Source organism: Pelodiscus sinensis, chromosome 16 (genome assembly GCF_052426305.1).
Source record: "Pelodiscus sinensis isolate ZL-2025 chromosome 16, ASM5242630v1, whole genome shotgun sequence".
Taxonomy (NCBI): Eukaryota; Metazoa; Chordata; order Testudines; family Trionychidae; genus Pelodiscus; species Pelodiscus sinensis.
Window position 1 is genome coordinate 9,497,953 of NC_143067.1, and position 22,883 is coordinate 9,520,835.

General features: G+C 41.6%; 1 protein-coding gene across 7 annotated transcripts in view; it reads left to right on the forward strand.

Moving 5' to 3' along the window:
* The window catches only part of MAPK9 (mitogen-activated protein kinase 9), a 54,920-nt gene that overhangs the window by 15,319 nt on the left and 16,718 nt on the right, over window positions 1–22,883 (forward strand). For 6 of the 7 annotated variants that reach the window (XM_075900496.2, XM_075900493.2, XM_075900491.2 and 3 more), the window contains 5 exons: window positions 6,885–7,014; window positions 7,302–7,360; window positions 13,421–13,559; window positions 15,724–15,889; window positions 17,802–17,873. In XM_075900496.2, coding sequence (XP_075756611.1) covers window positions 13,431–13,559; window positions 15,724–15,889; window positions 17,802–17,873 — 367 coding nt within the window. In that variant the 5' untranslated portion in view covers window positions 6,885–7,014; window positions 7,302–7,360; window positions 13,421–13,430. Of the gene's footprint in view, window positions 1–6,884; window positions 7,015–7,301; window positions 7,361–12,964; window positions 13,078–13,420; window positions 13,560–15,723; window positions 15,890–17,801; window positions 17,874–22,883 lie in introns of those variants that run through there. The other variant, XM_075900497.2, reaches the window with a different exon arrangement.

Here is a 22,883-nt window from a genome sequence, read left to right on the forward strand (position 1 = left end):
AAATGCCATTGTCTTGCTGCTAAGCAAGAAATAAAAGATTTTAAAATGGAAACTTTCTTTTTTTGAAAATACTGTGTTTTGAGCGAGTTATGTGTAGATACTAGTGATTAGGTTTGTTTGTTTGAGCCAGGTCATGGGGTTCTCACCAATGATGTTCAAGATAAGACCTCCAGGAAATAATGATTTTTCAGTCCTCAACAATATGTGTCATAGTCCATTGCTGCCCACATTGATTTAATGGACTGTCTCTAAAACAGTGATTAGGTAACCTTCAGTATGCCATTTTAATTTTTTCATATTGTCTCTCTTTAACTTTCACTTCTTTATATTAATACCAGATGGCACGAGGGATTTTCTTTTCTAGATGTGGTGCATTTCTGATCTATATAATTTCCCTGTTGCTAGAAACCAGACTGTTCCCTCAAAGTGAAGTCCAGTGCAGAGGTCAGGGTGTAGGGTGGAAGAAGGGAGAATTCTAGATTTAAGAGGCAGGGAAGGAATAAAAATCAGAGGTATGCCAGTTCTCATCGTCTGAACATTGTCTGCAAATTAAGCAGTTAAAACTACATCTTGTAAAATATTTAAACCTAAAAGGCTTACTAGTGTTGCCCTGTTCCTTCAGGGCAGGGCCTTGAGGATGGGGGGGTGGGGACGGAGTGCAGTGCAGGAGGCTGGGGGCAGGGAGTGTGGGAGAATGAGGGTTGGAGTTGGGCTCAGGTTGGGGGAGGAGGTGTCTCATCAGGCACAGCCTTTTTTTTTTTTTTTTTTTTCTTTTCCCCTTTGCCTCTCCTCCTGTCCCCAGGGCCCTTTCTTTCCCCCACAGTATCCCCCTCCCCTGTCCTCCGGTGCTGTGGCCAACGGCTGGGGGGGGGAAGAGAGGGAAGGGTTTAGGGCAGGGGGGGACTACTTATCTAGAGTGAGGGCAGGCAAGACGAGAGCCCCAGTCCTTCTGTCCACTCCCTTAGTGATGAAACTGCCCCTAGTGGACACTCTGCAGGATAGCTCTTCTCTGCAGGCTTGCTGCCCCCAGTGGCCACTCTTAGTATAATGACCCTCTGAACAGCCCCTCTGTTTCCATGTTATAGAAAACAGTCCCTTTGCCAGTGCTTCCAATTGTCTTGGCACAGCCAAAAGCTCACCTTGCTTTCAGTTAGGAGAAGAGGAAGATGCATGCAAAATTTGGTGGTCCTAGCTCTTACCATTTAGGAGGAGTTTTTGAACAAGTGCACTTGCAGACAGACCCACAAATCTCTAAAATATATATAGAGAGATGCATGGAAACTTGCCCAAAATCAGCATTCATAATACAGTGCTTTCAGTACAGAAGAATTATCTGTTGCTAACTGTTGTACCTCCTATTCACTAGCTGTAAAATAGTAGATTTTAGAAATTAAGGGTTTGGGGCTTTAATAAAAGACTTTTTAAAATTAATTTCAGGGTTAATCAAATACGTTGGGATTTTTTTTTAAGTCTGTCAGAATCCATCTGAGTTCTGTCTGAATTGTTGGTGGAGGATCCCCACTACTTAGTCCATTAGTCCATTATTTTAACTAAAGGAGATTTGAAGTTAGTTATTTCCTTAGCAATATGTGAATGGGAGCAATGTGATACTTTTTTTCTTTTGGTTCATCTATTAATGTGTGCGCAGAAGTAACAAATACGTTTTAATACATACAGTATTGTTGGCATTATCTGGTAGAAAGAGTCTTTTTTAAAAAAACATATATACCTCAAATACAAAATAAAAAAAAATTTGGATGGAGTTCAAAGAACTTGGCCTGTACTTGACCTTAGGGTTTGTGCTGCTGCTTGTAAACTTTCTAAAAAATTTTTCCCTGCTCAGCTTTTTCCCTATTTGAAAACATCCCTATGTCAGGCCCCCTCAGCGAATGTTTTAACTTTGCTCCCTACCTTTTTAGGAGGTGTTCCCACCAGTTTTTTTTTTTAAATAGCTTGTAACTATTACTGAATGTGAGCTTTTATGGAAAGACTACATCTACCAAAGTTTTACATACCTCTTTGAACGCTTCCTCCCCCCCCCCACACACACACACAAATTCTTCCTTTTCTTCTCCAAATGGCGCTATAGACTGATTTCTTGGCACTCTTCTCTATTCTTCAAGTTTCCCTGTCTCCTGTGGGCTCCCTGTTTTTTTTTTTGTTTGTTTTTTCCTTTCTCAGTTTCTTCCCTATTTCAAAAATATCCTTACATCGGGCTCTTTCAGGTAGCCAGTCCATGATCTTAGGGTTCCTGCTTTTTTTCATTTCTGATATGTAGGCTATACCAATGTCTGTTTTAGAGGAAACATTTCAAAATGACATACTGAATGTTTATAAACAGTATTACAAAAAGAGATGGCATAGATAGCGTAAGATTTAAACATAGAGGTTCCTAAGATTAAACTCAGTGTAGGAGCCAAGTAATTTATTCTCGAAAAGTTGCTTTACTGAGAATGATCACAAGATATGTAACACAATATCTTACTGTATATAATTTTTTATTCCAGTACCCTTCACCGACTAGTTGAGAGTAAATGCATGGTACTTAATTAATGGTGCAGATGAAAAGCTTGTATTTGTAAAAGACATGTAATTGACAAGAACTATTCAGAGCAACACAATAGCAAATTACAGTATTGTTGACATTGTACTTGACCTTAGGGTTTGTGCTGCTGCTAGTAAGCTTTTTTTAGAAAGGAGAGGGAATAGTCAAAGTGGAGAAATTGGCAGCATAGACATTAATTATAGCTTACTTTAGTTCAAATAGATATACTCTAAGGGTGTGTCTAAACTACATGGCTCCGTCGATGGAGCCATGTAGATTAGACAGATAGGCAAAGGCAAATGAAGCCGCAATTTAAATGATCGTGGCTTCATTTAAATTTACATGGCTGCTGCGCTGAGCCGACAAACAGCTGATCAGCTGTTTGTCGGCTCAGCGCGCTAGTCTGGACGCTCCCCTGCCGACATCAAAGCCCTTTGTCGGCAGCCCCGGTAAACCTCATCCCACGAGGAATAACGGGGCTGCCGACAAAGGGCTTTGATGTCGGCAGGGGAGCGTCCACACTAGCGTGCTGAGCCGACAAACAGCTGATCAGCTGTTTGTCGGCTCAGTGCGGCAGCCATGTAAATTTAAATGAAGCCGCGATCATTTAAATTGCGGCTTCATTTGCCTTTGCCAAAAAAACAAATCTACATGGCTCCGTCGATGGAGCCATGTAGTTTAGACGTACTAAAGAAATAACATGGTTACCAAAGCAATGAGCATTGCATAAATGTCTAGGCAGAGAGAAAGGTAGAAGTAGGGGCAGGGAAGAATTTAAATCTTTAGATTTGTTTGGATGTGGATGCATTTTACATAAAAGCAGAAACTGGTATTTTGAATTTCTTGTGTTAAGGAATGTAAGTTGAGCAAAATTTACCCTTTTATTAATCTGCCAAATGTCACTCCTTTAATTTATTGTATTTCCTGATACAGCTCTGATCATAACATTATTATTGATACATTTATCTTTCACCTGGAGCTATACGCACATTGGTAGTCTGCACTATGGTTTTCTGTTCAAGCAGAATGGTTATAGTTGTATTGTATAGCAGCGGTAAATGCCCTAAGCAGTCTTTCATCTTAATTAGAATTGTGAAGAACTCACACAGGTGGATATTTTTAATTTCAAACATCTCTAAGAAAATCACTGTGTGACATAGGATGCCGGAAGAGTATCCGGTTCATGTAGAAGGAAAATTATTTAATAGATTTCCCAGGTGATAAGAACAGTTAGCAGATTTTGGCAAAATGAACCAACTTCCTTAAAATTTTGTACCTGTAATAGTTATCATCTAGATGTGTTTTTTTTCCTTAAAATTAGGTGCTTGAATTTAGAATGATAGGGAAGAAAAAATTCTTCTTGCTCAGTGATCTGAAAGGTTATATGTTTCTCACTGTAAACAAATAATGAATTATAGAGCATTTGAAAATGAGTACTTGATTACAGTGTAGGCATTTTAGCTCTTGTGTATGTGTGTCAGTCTGTAATACTTCCATGTATTAGAGTTCTTGGTTCTCTATGCCATTTTGCAGTTTCAAACTTACTTTCATATGGATTAAACAATCATGAAATCTTTGAATAATTTCTGTCTGTTTCTAGCAGCATATAGAATTTTTTTTTAATGTCTGTATGCACAGCATACTCAACTTTTTTTGAAATAATAAACCTTCTATGGCACCTAGCATTGGCAGAAGACAGGATACTGGGCTTGATGGACCTTTAGTCTGAACCAGTATGGCCAGTCTTATGTATATTGTTCAGATCCCTCCTATAGATCAGTGAACATGGAATGGGTGAAAGTTTGTATCCTTCACTCACTTGCTTTTATCCTTCTGGAGAGAGTTTGTCAGATTTGTCACCTGATCTCTGAGTTCCTAAATAAAATGAGGGACTTTATTCTCTTTAAAATCAAACATGTATGCATAGCTATTGGGGGGTTGTCTGTCTACTTATGACTGAACTTGATAATGCAGGGCAGTTTTATTTAAAAAAAATAAATCAGTGCACACTATTTTAAAATAGAGCTTTGTTTTGCTGGGTCCAGTGGCCAGCAGTTCAGAAGCACCAATTCTGGAAGGAACAAAGAAATTCTGCACAGATCATTAATTCTGCTTTGGACAGTGGTGCAAAATTTCTCCAAGAGTATCTTGAGAATTATCACCCACTGCTTCATCCAAACACACTTGTTTACCAAGAGAATTTGGTATTTTGTACTGATTAATAGAGTTAATACATAGAACACTTCATATATAGTAATATATTATTATCTTGATTGGGTAAATATTGAAAAATATCAGCTTATTTTCATACTGACTGGGTGAAAAATACTATTTTAAAAATGTCTAGTTGTCTTCCTCCTCTTATGTATTCTATTTTACATATTCAAGCTTTGGCTCTGTTAACAATTAAAAATTACCTGCTAATGGTGACTTCTTTAAAGAAAGCAGATATGTAAAATAGTTAACTAATAGTAGACTCTAATTTTAGATTAGAAATGTGTGTTAATTAGGGTTTGATCACATAATCATAGCATTTGTGCTCTTTTTTTTTTTTTTTTACTGCCTCTTGCAGGAGACTGCTGGTAATGTCACATCTACTCTTAAGTACTGCTTTCCCTATAGGACAGTGGTTCTCAAAGTGTGGTCCACGGATCATTAGTGGTCCATGACTATCTTGCAGGTGGACCGCAGGCTCAGGGCTCGCCCTTGTATGCAGCGAGGAACCTGCACTGGTGCTCTAGCAGCACACTCTCCCTCCTTCACCCCCTGGCAGGCTGGAGCACCAGTGCTGGCTTCTTGCTGAGTGCAGGGGCGAGCCTTGCAGGCCAGATCCAGCTTGCAGGGGGAGGAAGCAGCTCTGTGTGCTACCGCTACCCCTCCCCCTAGCTGGGGGGACGGCAGTGCAGGAAACCACTCACCCTACTTCCCTACTGCTCCCATTGGCCAGAATCTCAGCCAGTGAGAGCTGTGCCTGGGAGTGGCAGGAGGCACGGAGCCAGGGAAGTGCCCCCATCCCTCTCATGCCCAGATCCCGTATTCCCATCCCATTTCTTCACTCTCCCTCCTACCCAGATCCCCCTCTACTCCACTTCTGCACCTACCTCCTGGTCAAATCCTGCTCCTCTTTCACCCTCCCCCACCCTGTACCCACTTTATCATCATGGGTGGTTGGCTGGTGATCCACAGAAAGGTTTGCATTGAGCGGGAAGGTCCACACGTCAAAAAGTTTGAGAACTACTGCTATAGAAGAAGCAGTGATTTAATGTTGACAGAGTATGTGCTGTTTTATTTGGATGTTGAAGCTACCTAAAGGAAAACTATTGTGCAGTACAGTGACATTAAGGTGCTCTTAAGTCTACTACTAAGTGTGTCCTAAGGAGGGAGAAGTAAAGAGAGCTGCTTACAAATTGTTTAAAAGTATTAAAAATGGATATTCTTTTCTACTACATCTGTTGGCACTAACTGAGAATCCAAAATTGAGCTTGAAATATATAGGCTCAGATTTAGATAATTGTGACTATTGAAGACAAACGTGAAACTCCTCTGCAAAACTTTCTCATGTAAATGGAAGCAGAAGGGTCATTAAGAAAAAGTAAAGCTCTTGAGATAAAAGCAAATCTAGTTGCCTGTCTTAAGTGGAAACCTTTATTCCTTCCTGTAATCCTCTTATTCAGTCTGTGGGTGGAGTTCCTTCTCTCAAAGAACCATAAATTAAAAGAATTCTGAAGGACTCAATTAATGAAAATTAATTATCTTATTTGTCATATTTTTGCAAAATTCAAAAATGTCTTTTTACTGCATATTTTTAAGGTTCTCAGTGTCAATAATGGAGATAATTGCTGGGACCTAGCTCGAGCCAAGACTGAGTGCTTGCAATGCGCTAACCCTTATCAATTAATCATGCAGTAGAAACATTTTTTGTCAACTACACGATTGACGAATTACACAGTTCTTAATATCCCTAATAGTTAATGTCTACAACAGAAATGCATCTACCCTAAAAGTAGTGCCAGTAGCACTGTGTGGTGTATGTGTGGGCAGGGAAGTTTCTCGTGATTAAATAAATTTATTTCAAGTAAGGTTAATTTTGAATGTTGATCAAATATCTGGTATTAGCACCCCCATCTTGAAACTTTCAATGGAAATTTCAGAAGGTTTTCTGTTTTATACTTCATTTGTTGTTGCAAAAGGATATGCTGGTTCCATTTTGTTGGTGTATGAACAGAGATGAGAAGAAATGAATATGAGCAGGTTTGTGGATATGCATGATTTCAAGCCTCAATTATTTCTTGTTTCTTCAAAATATTTGTACTTACAATGTTTCTTTCAAAACTTTCAGTGCTGCATTTGATACAGTCCTTGGGATAAATGTTGCAGTAAAGAAGCTGAGTCGTCCGTTTCAGAACCAAACACATGCAAAAAGAGCGTATAGGGAGCTTGTTCTTTTAAAATGTGTCAATCACAAAAACGTAAGTTAGTTTCGTAAGAATTTAATTTATTTTCAAATAGTGCTCCCATTAGATGCTGCAGTATTGTGATTGTATGTGTGAAATAAAACCAGTGAAATAAGAAATAAGATATGTTACTAATAGACCAGTCTAGTGTGACTGTCAAAGTTGAGCGATAAGGTAAATAAGAAGTGTAAAAAGAGAAACTGAATTTTTGAAATGGTTTCAATAACCTTATTGTCTTGTTCCATGTTTAGTGTATAAAAATTCATAAATTTAAGATGTCTTTGTTTTATTTTTCTTTATAGATAATTAATTTGTTAAATGTATTTACACCACAGAAATCACTTGAAGAATTTCAAGATGTGTAAGTACTTCTTAGGCTTTTCTTGATTGATGTTGTCTTGAATTTAGAGAAATATTCTATGCTACAACTTTTCTATCTGTGAAGAAATATGGTACATAGGATAGAATCCTGGCTGGTAATTAATATTTACATGTTACAATGAGCTCCTTGAGAAAATATGTAGCTATAATTGTTGTGATATGTGTGTAGTAATAGAAAATAATGGGAAAAGTAAAAAGAATGTTCCTCTTTTCATCAACCACCTTTACTGACTGCATATGGATCTGTAATTATCACAGTTGTTTTCCTTTAGATAGGACAGTCAAATAAATCACGTCAAGCCAGTAACTTAATGTAGATACCTGACATGGTCTTCTGAACTCAAGCACCCAGAACCCCAATACTTTCAGCTTCAATTAAAGCTGACTATATTTCTTGTACATGGCAGTAAGATATTCATCAAAGTATTCAAGGCTCCAATCACTGTTATGTTAATGTTTGTGTAGAAGCAGCTTTAGAATGGATTTATTTGATGATGGGATTAAAAAAAGGAAAGTACATAAACTTGGAAATTAATAATTGTTCTTTATTTTAAAAAATGCTTTCCCTAATTTTGTTGAGGTTAAGTCAGGACATAATGGAAAAAAATCTCAATGTGACATGTTTATTTTTTCATTCTTCTTCAAGGAGTGTTCCTGTGGATGCTCCACCTGAGATGTTTTGGCGTCGCAGCACGCCTGGCTGGAAGATTTTACTAACAGTGGCTTTGGCAGCTAACTCGCAGAAGTGCTACACGTGCTAGGCAGCTAATGCGCATGTGCGAGATACTGTCACCTCAGTTTCTTCTCTGCCACTGGTGGCATCAGTCAGAACCCACAGTGCACTCTGCAGTTTTCTTCTCAGAGACAGCTAGTCGTTTCCTTTACTTAGCCTTTTCATAATATTTTTATGATATTTTTACTATCCTTCAAAAAAACCAAAAAGACCAAGTGTCTCCCTCAGACATGGAGACAGGTGCGGAGTCTGTGCCCCGCGCTTCCCCTCAGGGGGACTCCTCTCTCCTGCGCTGAGGAGTTTCTTTTCCCTCAGCTTCAGATCCAGCCTCTTCACATAAGGCTGAGAGCGATTTTTTTTCCACAGATTTTAAAAAAAAATTCTTAATCTTTTTTGCAGCTCTGTCCCCTGCTGGGGCTCCGGACAAGCGCTTATCTGGTGAGGAGGATCAGGCTCCTATCATGACCTTGTCATGAACTCTTCCCAGACACTCTATGCTGAGGCGCAAATTCCTTCGCTCACAGCCAGCCTTACCACAATGGCAACCTGTGCATTGGCTACCACCACCTATGCCAGTGCTCCCCACATGGCCCTACCGCTCCAGGCCTACATTCACTGTGTCTCTTGAAGCTTCAAGGGACCAGACAGACTTCAATCAACCACTAAGTGACGAAGAATCCACTACTTCCTGTCACCCACTTACACAGATATCTCCTCCATCCCCAGGGGACACACTCATGCCTCCACAAGCCCTATCTGGGGACGATTTCAAGGCTTTCCAAGACCTTTTCAAGAGGGTAGCTGAGGTCCTCGAAGTCTCATTAACCACAATGGCGAGAGACCCAGCATAAACTTATGAGCATCCTCCATACCTCTCCATCCACGAGGCTCGCTCTCCCCATGGACCCCACCCTCATGGACCTAGCCAAGCAATTTTGGCAAATTCACCCAGTGGACAAGAAGGCAAATAGGAAATATTACATGGCTCCTCAGGGTGCTGAGGTTTATTCTCACATCCCTCCCCTAACTCATAGTAATTGAGGCAGTGAAGCAAAGGAGCAAGCAAAACATTGCCAACTCCACCCCTCCTGATAAGGAGTGGAAACGTCTAGACATAATGGGCAGACGGTCATACTCCTCTGCCTCCCTACAGCTACGTATTTCTAATTACACCGTGGTGATGGCAAAATACACTCATCACATATTTGAGCAAATCACAGATTTTATTCAATTCCTCACAGAGGGGAAAAAATAGAACAAATGATAGCTAATACCAGTGAGGGTATCCTGACAGCTAGAATAGCCCTCCAAGCTGCTTTGGACTCAGATGACCTTGCCATTTCTGTGGTGATGAGAAGAGCTTCCTGGCTCCACCTCTCTGGTTTCCCAAAGGAGGTCCAGACGAAGGTGAAAGACCTTCTGTTCAAGGGCCTGAAGCTCTTTGCTGATGGCACAGATGCTTCTTTACATTCTCTGAAAGACTCCAGGACCACACTTAAAATGCTCCAGGCTCCTGCACCAAAATGCAAACAAAACAAACCTTACGTTCAGAGATACAGACTTTCCCTCTTTGGTCATTCTCAAAGACAATATAACCCTAGAAAGCGCCAACGTCAAGGGAGAAGGCAGCAGCCAGCCGCTCAACCCACTCCATCTCAGTCCTCTAACTCTAGGCAAACATTTTGAAGGTCTGGTCGAGAGCCGTCAGATTCATCTTCCCTCACCCAAGCCTCCTATCACCCTATTATCCAACCACAGATTAGCACCATTTTACCATCATTGGTGCCCCATAACTACAAATAGTTCTGGATGTGATAAAGTTCAGATACAGCATCCCCTTCCTATCTCCTCCCAAAACCGAAACACCCACCCCCATCCCTCTTCAGGGACCCATCTCACAAGACTATTCTATGTCAAGAGATCAACCACTTCCTCCATATCAATGCAGTAGAAAGAGTTCCACAACAGTATCAAAACACCGGCTTGTATTCCTGGTATTTTTTTTCACAGAGAAGTCAGGGGGCAGAAGACCCATAGTCCCATTCTTGATCTCATAGCTCTCAACAGATACGTCCTGTACCAACACTTCAAGATGGTTACCCTCTCCACCATCATACCCTCCCTCAACAAAGACGACTAACTAGCGAATTTCAACCTCCAAGATGAGTACTTCCATGTGCCCATATACCCTGCGCACAGGAGGTACCTAAGATTCACAGCAAGGGGACAACATTTTCAGTATTCAGTACTACCTTTCGGCCTATCCATAGTGCTGAGTGTCTTTTCCAAGGTCTTGGCAGTTGAGGTGGCCCACCTACAAAGACTGGGAGTGTCAGTTTATCCATATCTCGATGACTGCCTTATAAGGGGCAAGTCGTTCCAAGAAACTTAATCACAAAACCATGTCTCTGTTCCATTCACTTGCCTTCCAAATCAACTTCTCCAAATGCCAGCTCCAACCAACAAAAGTTTATAGGAGCTCAACTCGATTGCATCCGTGCTGTTGCATCCTTACCCCATCACATGTTCCTTGCAACACTGCAACTAGTACAACTTCATACCACAGCTCCACAACTTCCTGCTAGGTTGTCCCGCGTACCAGATTACGCATGAGGCCTCTACAACACTGGCTGAGCACAGAATACAGCCCGTGGTAAACAACCTATACAAGCTGGTCTCACTTCCAAACATGGTCAAATGTTCCTTTCGGTGGTGGTCAGAATCACAAAACGTGTGCGCTGGGGTCCCCTTCCACAGGCAAGCCCCATCATTCACCATTACCACAGACTCATCACAACAGGGCTGGGGAGCTCACCTGGGTACCCTCACCACACAAGCACTGTGGACCCACACAGAGACCACGATGCACATCAATGTGCTAGCTTCAGGCAGTATACTACATCTGCCAGCATTTTGTGAATTGTATTTCCAACTCCACAGTGCAGATCTTTATGGAAAACCAAACTGAAATGTTCTACATAAACAGGCAGGGAGGGGCGAGATCCTACCCCCTCTGCAGAGAGACAGTTTGATTATGGACTTGGTGCATTGCTCACAACATAACATTAATTGCCTCACATCTCCCCAGCAAAGACAACATAACCACAGACAGCCTCAGCAGGAACTTTCCTGTGAGCCCCAAATGGGAACTAGACCCCATCATTCTGCATCAAATCTTTACGCAGTGGGGCTTCCCACAGATTGACTTGTTTACTACCAGTGTCAACAAAAAGTGTCTATGCTACTGTTCGCATGTGGGCATTGGAACACAATCCCTAGGGGATGCATTCACGATACAGTGGGGGACAACCCTACTATATGCTTTTCCCCCATACTGCTTCTCCATCAAGAATTCACCAAGGTACGCTTAGACAATGCCAATGTCATACTGATAGCGCCAGACTGGTCAAGACAAACATGGTATACATACCTACTGCAGACGTCAGCCGAGTGCTCTCAGCGTCTCCCCCGGCTCTCATATCTCCTCACCCAATGTTGCAGTTGCCTTCGGCATCCTCATCTCCACACCCTGAACCTTCAGGCCTGGCTCCTCAATGGCTCACTTCACTAGAAGCAGAATGTACAGACAAAGTCCAGCATAGCCTTAGCAGTCAGCGAACATCCACTCCCAAAACTTACCTGTACAAGTGGCGTTGATTCTCCACCTGGTGTCCCCTCCACAATCTTGACCCATCTTCCACTCCATTACCCACGGTCCTGCAATACATAACCAAACTCAAAAACTTGGGGGTTTCAGTCAGTTCCCTGAAGGTTTACATTTCTGCCATAACCACTTTACACCAGCCAATAGACAGCAAGTCGCTATTCACACATCCCACGACCAAAAAGTTCCTCAAAAAATTGCAGAATACTTATCCACCAATCAAACCTCCGGCTCTGGCCTAGGACCCCAATTTGGTTCGGAGGGCCGTAAACCGTTTGAAGCTATGGCGACCTGCTGCAGGCTCCTCCTTTCCATGAAGGTGGCCTTACTAGTGGCAATAAAATCCACCAGGAGAGTCAGTGAAATTGCGGCTCTCACGGCAGACCTTCCTTTCACCAGATTCCATAAGGACAAGGTAGTACTCTGGCCTCACCCTAAGATCCTGCCGAAGCTGCCCTCCTCTTTCCACTTTAATGAACCTATTAACTTACCAGTCTTTTTTCCCAAACCCCACACCAACCAGACAGAGGCCATACTCCACACACTTGATTTATGGAGGGCCATTGCGTTGTACCAGGAAAGAACCAAGCAAATTTGGAAAACCAAAAGGTTATTTATATCAAACACCGAACGAACCCAGGGACTCCCCATCTCCTCCCAGAGGATCTCAAAATGGATAGTGGAATGCAAAAAAATAATATATTCAGTCTTCGGTAAAGAACCACCTGCCCAACTTGCAGCTTCAACAGCCTGTGTACAGGGCATCTCCCTGTCCAATATATGCAAATCGGCCACCTGGTCCTCTACTAATACATTTGCTGCTCACTATGCTATGACCTCCTACCTGTCCAGAGAAACTGCGTTTTGACATACAATCCTTACCACAGTCCAAAAAGACACTACACCGTCCGAAGCTCCCACCTCCAGTGGATAAACTGCTTGTAGTCACCTAAAGAGGAGCACCCACAGGAACACTCCTCGAAGAAGAGGAGAGGGCTATTCACCCTTGAACTGACATTGAAGGTGGGTATCCCTGTGGGTGCTCCACCATCCACCCTTTCTCCCCTCTGCTTCGGTATTATTTCCATACTTTTCCGGGGCAGAAAAGGAACTGAGGTGACCGTATCTCATGCATGCGCATTAGCCTCCTAGCACGTGTAGCGCTTCTGGACATGTGCGAGCTAGCTGTCAAAGCCACTGCTGGTAAAATCTTCCGGCCAGGCGTGCTGCAGCACCAAAACACCTAAGATGGAGCACCCACAGGGATACCCATCTGGAAGAACATCAGCTACTGCAGAGGGTGAGTAATCTTCTCTTCTGTCTGTAACTTTTGTTACATTAAGGGACACAGTATCAACTACCAGTCCTGCTCTTAAAGTGTGTTTGATAGAATTGAAGGTTTTCATGTGCTCTTCTACTCCTTTTTAATGTATACATCTATTTTAAAAAGTATGTTTATTTCTGTTTTTTTCGTTGTTGCTGTTTTTAGATCATTGTTTTAAACAAGTTGAATGGTGACATTCAGCATTCCAACACTAATTTTTCAGTTACTTTTTTGTGGTCCTACTCCAAAATATGTTTCAATGTTAGTTATAAAATACCTGAGATGAACTTTTTTAATCTTAAATTTCTTTATGCTGTAGGTATTTGGTTATGGAACTGATGGATGCTAACTTGTGCCAGGTTATTCATATGGAGTTGGATCATGAAAGAATGTCCTACCTTCTCTACCAGATGTTGTGTGGTATCAAACATCTCCATTCAGCTGGTATTATCCACAGAGTAGGTAGTGTTTTGACAGTGACATTGACAACTTGCATCTTTAAAGGTGGCATTTATATGAAATTTGTTTTTTTTCTGGTTATCTTGTAAATCAGTATTTCATTTTTTATTAATTTTATTAACAGTAAAGTAAAAACTATATCTAGTTTCAAGGACAGACCAGATGTGATAAACTCCAAAAACCATACTAGTTCTACGGGTCCTGACACAGCATTTTCTGCAATTCTTTTTATTAAGTGAGACTAAATTTTAATGCTGATTAGGGGAAAATGTAAAATATTCATATTGATAGGTGAAGGAAGAAGAGTAAGGATGCTCCAAGAACCTTATGACTAAAACAAGAGAATAATTTATATTAAAAATGAAGTCTCTTAAAAATTATGTACAACAATAATATGAATAATCAGGGCTCGACAAACCGCTGTTTCTACTCGCCCGTGGTGAGTAGATTTCAGCCGGTTGCTCCGTGTGCGCCATTCACCGGCGCTGCGCGCATGCGCATTGCGGGGCTGACGAGTAGCTCTTGCCACAGTTTGTTGAGCCCTGTTAATAATAATAAAATCAGTAAATGGATGCTCAAGATTTCACTGCCCTGCACAGCCAACATCCTGCCTTTCTGTAGCCCTGTTAGGCCTATTTTCTGTCCCAGTCTGCATGACTAATCCTGCTCCTTTATGGATTCAAGTTCCCTGCATTCTTGCATTTTAATTTCTTCCATATAATCCTGGAACTTCTTGCATTCACCCTCTCCTTCTTGGGGTCCTTGTTAAAACACAATCAAGAGAGTTTATAAATTCTGGAATGGACACAAAATTCCCTCATCTCACTGTTCCTCTGCTGTCAACAGATATCTGTGAAACCCATTGGCAAAATCTCCTATCCCTCTCTTGTGCTGGTGCACATAGAGGATGACCACTTACTGGTAGCATTGGTAACTCCATCACACCCAGTGGTAAAGGTCTCAGCAGTAGCGATCTGAAGGCTCCTACCCTGCTGATGACCCATGTAGGTGATGGTATGATGTCACATACTGGAATTTTTATCTTTTCAGTTTGACTTCTCAACCTAAGAAATTATATACACACTAAAATATTTTTAGCATAGTTTGTTGGCAAAGTCAAGCATTTAACTGTTGGAGACACAACCTTAACTAGTCTCCACAACCCTGATTTGATTCTTAGAGCATGTCCATTCTGTGCTCTGAATGAGGCAGTTCCTACATAAAAACTAAATATGGCATACTAAGTATTGTATACTAAATATAGTATGTGATCATGTAATTGAAGAGTGATTTGTAGTGCATATATACAAGAGACCCTAATTAAAATTGTTTGGATAATCTTAATTCTGTCATTTCCTGACTTTTGAGTGCTTGATTTAGTAATCTTAATATAGGTTGAACCTCTCTAGTCTGGCACTTTCTGGTCCAGCAGTGTCCATGGTCTGGCATGATTTTAATTAGCTGGATATGCACTAATCATGAGTGTGTCCAAGTTTACTGTGATCCCGTAAAGTTTGTTTACAGCCACCAGTCATGGCTCTCAGTGTTCTGTGCTGTTATTTAGCTCTGATTTTACTCCTAGAACACTGGAACTGGAAGGGACCTCGAGAGGTCATCAAGTCCAGTCCCCTGCTCTCATGGCAGGACCCAGTACTGTCTATGCCATCCCTGATATATGTCTATCTAACCTGCTCTTAAATATCTCCATCGATGGAGATTCCACAACCTCCCTAGGCAACTTATTCTAGTGTTTAACCACCCTCGCAGTTAGGAAGTTTTTCCTAATGTCCATCCTAAATCTCCTTTGCTGCAATTTAAGCCCATTGCTCCTTGTCCTAAATGTCTTCTAAGAGTTCAGTAAGCAGTTGGAAGTGTTGGTAATGCCACTAGACCATATTGAACTCTTGGGGTTAGGCAAATTTTCTGGTTCAGCACCAATTAGGTCCTGAAGATGCTAGACTAGAGAAGTTCAACCTGCAATGCTCTTTCAGAGTATTTTTATGCGCATGTAACTTGTACATAAAGTAACTGAAAGAATGCATGCAATGAATGTATATTTAGCTGCTTATGCTCAGTACTGTGTCGTAGCTTATAATGATTTGTATGGAAGGTTGTATGTTGTCTCTCAATATTTTGAGCCTAACTGAAATAATTTTTCTCTAGGATTTGAAACCCAGCAATATAGTAGTAAAATCAGATTGTACGCTCAAAATCCTTGATTTTGGACTGGCAAGAACAGCATGTACTAATTTTATGATGACGCCATATGTAGTAACACGGTATTACAGAGCACCAGAGGTTATCTTAGGCATGGGATACAAAGAGAATGGTAAGTTGCAGTAATGAAGAAGTAAACCTTTTATCTAAGGTGCATTCTCAGAAGAATCTCTGGCAAGACACTTAAGTCATCTTAATTTGTAACAAGATGTTGGGTATACTGAGATTTGCAGAGTAAAACATTTAGGCTACGTCTAGACTACATCTAATTTTTTTCGTAAAAGGGATGTAAATTAGATGTATTGGAATTGCTAATGAAGCGGGGATTTAAATCTCCCCCGCTTCATTAGCATAAAAATGGCTGCTGCTTTTTTTCGGCACGGAGCTTTGCCGGAAAAAAGCGCCAGTCTAGATGCTGATCTTGCAGAAAATAAAGCCTTTTCCGAAAGATCCCTTATCCTAAGCTTTTCCACGATGGCTACGTCAAGACTACATCCCTTTTTCGTAAAAGGGATGTAAATTAGACATATCGCAATTGCTAATGAAGCGGGGATTTAAAGGGATAAGGGATCTTTCGGAAAAGGCTTTATTTTCCGCAAGATCAGCATCTAGACTGGCACTTTTTTCCGTCAAAGCTCCGTGCCGAAAAAAAGCAGCAGCGATTTTTATGCTAATGAAGCGGGGGAGATTTAAATCCCCGCTTCATTAGCAATTGCAATATGTCTAATTTACATCCCTTTTACAAAAAAAGGATGTAGTCTAGACGTAGCCATTGTGGAAAAGCTTTTGTCTATACTTTGTGTCTTTTTCTCTGTCACTTCTTCTCTCTTTATCCTACCCTTCCATTCTCACTTTCTTCACTCCGCTTCTTCTTCATTCCTATTACCACTATTTTGTCCTCGAAAAAGAATACATATAGTTTTTAAAAATCTAGCAAAACCATCATAGGTTAATAATTAACTTGTTGTAAGATCTCTTCTTTCCCCTTTTTACCACCTAAACATTTGTTGCTTCATTTCTGTCTTGTCTTCTATTTAAACTCTCTGGGGCAGAGAGTTTAATTTATATAATCCTAGGTCTGTGTAGCACCTACGACTCTTGGAATACTGTATTATTAATACATTTTAAGCATCTTAAAGCTTTCAGGAAGGCAATGTTCTTGAACTTCATTCCCACATCAAAAAAAGTTTTCAGCTGATTATTAGGCAGATGATATCCTGTATTCTAAGCTAGACCTTCAGCCCAATGCATCCCTTTTCTTCATCTTCCTTAGCCTGGATTAGCATATATGGCATGGGAGCATACCTTTTCTGAGTTGTAAAGCTTTGTTGTGATTTCTAACTTGGATGACAGAATTTTCCCAAGTGAGATGTCATGATGGTCTATCTGATATGAAGGGCTGTTGACAGCACAGTAATTTAAACATATAAAAATAAAGAGTACTTGGTGTGGATCAGAAATGTTTATTTAATAAGTGTATGGTAGAATCCTGAATTGGACAAGAACGTTCAACATAACATTTAGAATAATAAACTAATCTATAAAACTGTAAATATGCAGTTTACATTTTAAAAATTAAAAAAACTGTGTGGTAATTTAAAAACATTCTTTAATCTTTTATCCTTGTTGCGCCTAACATATGATAGTGGATATCTGGTCTGTTGGGTGCATAATGGCAGAAATGGTCCTCCATAAGGTCCTGTTCCCAGGAAGAGATTGTATCCTTCTAAACAGTGGTTTCAGGGATTATAAATAAAAGTAATTGAAGATTTAAGAACTGATCAGAAAAGCATTTTATAGAGTTAAAGAAAATCCAAAAATTTGAGGCCTACATCACACAAATTTAATTATTATAAGTATAAAACATTAAAAAGTGTCTGTTCTGTACTGTTGAGAAACTCGTGTGTTAGCAGTTTGTTTTTCTGCCACCTTGTGTTTTTATTGTAAACAATAGGGTTTTCACATTTTTTTCCCACTTTTATTCATGACACTTCATAATTTGATCATTTCATTTTTACTTTCAGTTGATATCTGGTCAGTTGGGTGCATCATGGGAGAATTGGTGAAAGGTTGTGTGATATTCCAAGGCACTGATCGTATCCTTCCCTAGTCATCCCTGAATCGTTTTTCACATCCACCAAAGATGCACAATTATTTTTACAGTATTTATTTATCTATATAAAATAATAAAAGAAAACAAAATATTTCACTACTATATTTTAATGATCTATTGTAATGTTTGAAATTAGTGTCATTGACCTTCCTTCTTTCTCCTACTTACTTAGCATCATTTAACGCAATCCTTATTGCTAGAATACTTCCTATTCATACTAATAACTCTCATTTTGTAGCTTTAAATAGATACTAAGTTAAAAAGAAAATTTCCTTGTCCGTGTTTGCAATAGTTAAATCATTAAAACTGAAATCTTAAATTTACTTACCACATTTTGCTTCTAACATTTCTGTGTTTGCACAGTGAAAATAATCCTATTCTCAGTCGTTTGTTTTTAGTCAAAGGTTCTTTTTGTTTGTTTTTATGGTTCTTGTATAATAGCACACCACAGTGCTGCAGTGTCTCATTTGCAAACGCTGCAGAAGGGAGACATACATTTAAAAGCAAATACCTTTTTCTTTTGGAATTTCTTTTAACATTATGGAAACATTTGTATGGGGTTTTATAAAAGTTTGTTCTTACAAACTTGACATCTTGGTCCGAATTTTTCTCAACAATATCTTATTTTAATATATAATAGGAATTCTTTGTATCTAGTGTCTCTAATATATATGCATCTAGAATGGTTTAGATGTTTCAAGTTGCCATGACCTGTAAGGATCAAGAAAGACTTTTAACTCATTAAATATATCTTATTAAACTGTCTTTGTCAATAGATGTACTGTAAAAAAATTAATTTGATGTATTTTGAAGCCTTTTTCTATAGGCAAAGTACAAAAATATAACTTATTTACTTGTTTCCAGTTTATAATGTAAAATTTGCAGACTCAAATAGGAAGAAAATGTAATTATTCAAAAAATGAGGGGCTTAATGGAACATCTAATGCTGCATTAATACATAATTTTTTTTTAACCCCTATAAAGTAGATTCTGTGAAGGTAAAACCTCTTTTAAAAACAAATACATAACTATGTAGGAATTTAAATCTGAATGCTAAATTCATGACACTAATCTTCAGAAGCTGATTAACATGCATTAATTTAACAGCACAAAATAATTGATACATTTTTTTCACCTCTTCTTCACTTGCATATTTGTTTTATCCTTCAAAGCCTTTAGACCAACCTAACACAATTCTTCATGTATGTTGTATATCTTCTCACTTGCATGTTAACATTGATTATCCTGATTGCTGTCTTGATTTATTCATAAATAAATCAAGGGAATTTTTTTTCATACCTGTAAAATATGTATATAATTTTCCTTTCTGGAAGGGTAAATAAAGCTCCACCAATCTATATTTAATGTAACACATACTATCTATATCAGTGGTCTTCAACCCTTTTTAGCCACAAGATCACTTTTTCAATTTAAGTGCAATATAAGATCTATCTCAAACCTAAATATCTTTGCCCTGCTTCCTTCCCACCCTTTCTTTGAAGCCCTGCCGCTTCTCCACCCTTTCTCTGAGGCCTCACTCTGCTCCACTCCATCCACCTTCTTCCCCCAGACTATGGTAGGGGTTTGGGGTGCAGACTCTGGTCTTGGGCCAAGGGGTTTCGAGTGTGGGAGAGGATCTGGGCTTAGCCCAGGGTGGGGGATTGAGATCCAGGAGGGGTTTCAGGGTGCACACTTTGAGAAGGAGTTTGCGTGCAGGGGGACTCATATCTGAGGTAGGAGGTTGGGTGTAGGACGAGGTTCAGGACTGGGAGGGGTTCAGGAAGCAGGCTCTGGCTGGGCACCATTGAATTGAGACAGCTTCTGGGTGTTGGAGCAGTGGGGTTAAGGCAGGCTTACGCCTGCCTGGCCCTGCACCACTCCTGAAAGGAACTGGCATGTACAGCAATGGCTCCATGGCACCATGTGCTGCCCCTCATTTACAGGCACTGAACCCACAGCTTCTACTGGCCCTGGTTCCCCATTACCGATAAATGGGAGTTGCAGCTGTGGTGTCTGCAGGCAAAGACAGCATGTGGAGACCCTCTACTCTTCCTTTCTTAGGGTACGTCTAGACTACATGCCTCTGTCGCCAGAGGCATGTAGATTAGGCTACCCGACATAGTAAAATGAAGCATCCCAGGAGGCTTACCTGGGTGGTCGACAAATACCTTTGATGTCGACACCCGCGCGTCCAGACTATCGCGCTGAGCCGACAAACAGCTGATCAGCTGTTTGTCGGCTCAGCGCGGCAGCCATGTAAATTTAAATGAAGCGGCGATTATTTAAATCGCCGCTTCATTTTACTATGTCGGGTAGCCTAATCTACATACCTCTGGCGACAGAGGCATGTAGTCTAGATGTACCTTTAGAGGATGCAGGGATATGCTAGCCAATTCCAGGAGCAGCAGTTACCACAGGGATAATTACTCCAGCCACAACAGGTTAAGCATTTTAGAACTCACTACTCAAAGAATTAAATTTAAGTGTAAGAGAGAAATGAAAATTACGAAATGCACAGACCAATCACAAACCAAAAAACACACTTTGCAAGTAGTACGAGAAGTAATAACAGCCCCCCACATATGTGTTGTGTCCGGAGATGAGAATGAAGGATAGTTGGTGTTTGTGAGAATGTCAGTGACCCACACAGTGTGTGTGACAGATTTGCACTGCTAAGCTCCCTCCATCCCCTTCTCACTGTGTGGAGATGGGGGTACAGGAGTGGGGGGAGGAGGGACACCCTGACATCAGCACGCCCTCCCCCTTTTCTCTCCCCACACCTTGCACAGCAAGCAGGAGTCTCCCAGGGGGGCAGCTCCAAGGTAAAGGGCAGGAGCAGCATGACAGTGGGCAGAGGGGCAACTGAAGTGCCAGTGCTTGATAACTTCCTAGCCAAACCATATAGATGTTGCTGGCAATGTTAATATTGCCTAATGTTTTCCATTCTGAGGCTCCATTTCTAGCTGCTTGTAACTTTGTCAAACTTTAACCATTTGGGCTGAAATTTTTCATTCAAGTGTCTGCCTCAGCTGTAGGGATGTCAACGTGTAGTCAATACACAACCAATAAGCCTGGGCTTATTGGTGAATCCTGTTGACTACGTGTACTCTCCCCTCTGTTGCTGCTTCTGTATCAAAGATAGCAGTGCAGGGTGGCAGAGGGTTCCCCGGGAGTGGGCTTGGGAGTGCACTAGCTGTCAGCCTCACCCTTGGGAACTATTGAATAATAGCGTAACAGCTAAAATTTGATGTGGTGGCACAATTATTCAATTAACCTATATCTAACATTCCTACTCAGGTGTATTTTTAAGATACAGCTAAAATAATTCAGTGGTTTCAGATAATGAGATAAGAGCAAAAACAGTGTATTTTTCTTCAGTAGGATTCTTACACTTGTTTAATTGAGAATCCCTAGTACAGCAGTTCCCAAGCACCATGGCGTCTGTGGACCAGCAGCGGGCTGCAAACTACTGCTTGCCAGGCCACGGCACTCTGTCAGGCCAAGCCACGCCACGCCACGCTGTCTTGGTCCTACCCGCTGGAGAAGTGTGCTGTGAGTGGCACAGCAGGCGGGTGCCCTCGAGGTCTGTGCTGGGCCTCTAGGTGCATGCAGGCATGAGCAGCATGGGACGCAGAGAATTGCTGGAGTGAGGGAGGTGTGTGTATATGTCTCATGCCTTGCAGCCCAGGGGAAGGGCACCACCCGACTGCAGCACAGGCTGCTCCAGGAGATCTGGAGCAGCAGTGCTATTCAGCCACATGTGCAGAATAGGAAGTCTGCGGCTGTGCCTACGCTGGGGCACTTATTCCGGAAAATCAGCCGCTTTTCCGGAATAAGCTGCGAGCTGTCTACACTGGCCCTTGAATTTCCGGAAAAGCAATGATGCTCTACTGTACAAAATCAGCCGCTATTCCGGAAAAACTATTCTGCTCCCGCTCGGGCATAAGTCCTTATTCCGGAACACTGTTCCGGAAAAGGGCCAGTGTAGACAGCCCAGTAGTCTTTTCCGGAAAAAAGCCCCGATCGCGAAAATGGCGATCGGGGCTCTTTTCCGGAAAAGCGCATCTACATTGGCCACGGACGCTTTTCCGGAAAAAGGGCTTTTCTGGAAAAGCAGCCTGCCAATGTAGACGCTCCTTTTCCGGAAAAACTGAAAACAGAATAGTATTCCGTTTTAAGCATTTCCGGAAATTCATGCCAGTGTAGACACAGCCTGCTAGTCTTTCCTTGCCCCTAAGCTGAGGCACCTCTATGGTCCGAAGCTGCAGCTTATGTGGGGAGGTATGAGGCAAGGGGGAGGGCTGGGGGAGGGGCAAGAGCACCAGCCCCATCAGCGATTCCGGTGAGCTCGGGCAGCCGTAGCAACAAGCTGCTCTTCCACATCCCCTTCCGGTAGGGCTCGGAGCACCCAGATGCTGGGGCTGGAGGAACTGTGTGGCTAGCTGACTGGCGGGCGGGTGGGAGGGCTGGCAGCTGCTTCAGCTGGCTGGGGCCAGAGGAACCATGTGACTGGCAGATGGGATTGAAGGTGGCTACTCTGGCTGGCCAGGATTGGAGGAACTGAATGGCTGACAGGTGGGTGGCTGGAGGAACCACGTGGCTGGTGGGGAGGGCAGGCAGGCGGCAGCTCCGGTTGGCCAGGGATGAAAGAACTGTGTGGCTGGCAGGCTGGCAGCTGGGTGGCTGCTCCAGCTGGCTGGGGCTGGGAGGGACCACGGGGTGAGAGTGGTGGCAGCTGCTCCGGCTGGCCAAGACTGGAGGAACCACATGGCTGATGGTTGGCAAAATAACATGACATCTTAAAATTAATTGCCACAATGAATATGCAAATGTGAAAATTCGTTATTTTCCATAATGAATATGCGCATCAGTCTGTCAAAAGATTTTTAATGAGTTGGCCTGTCTGCGGTATAAAAAAGGTTGGAAACCACTGCCATAGCACCTCTACTACTTGCTACAGTCACTTGAACTCTAGCGGAGGGGGTTACTCTAA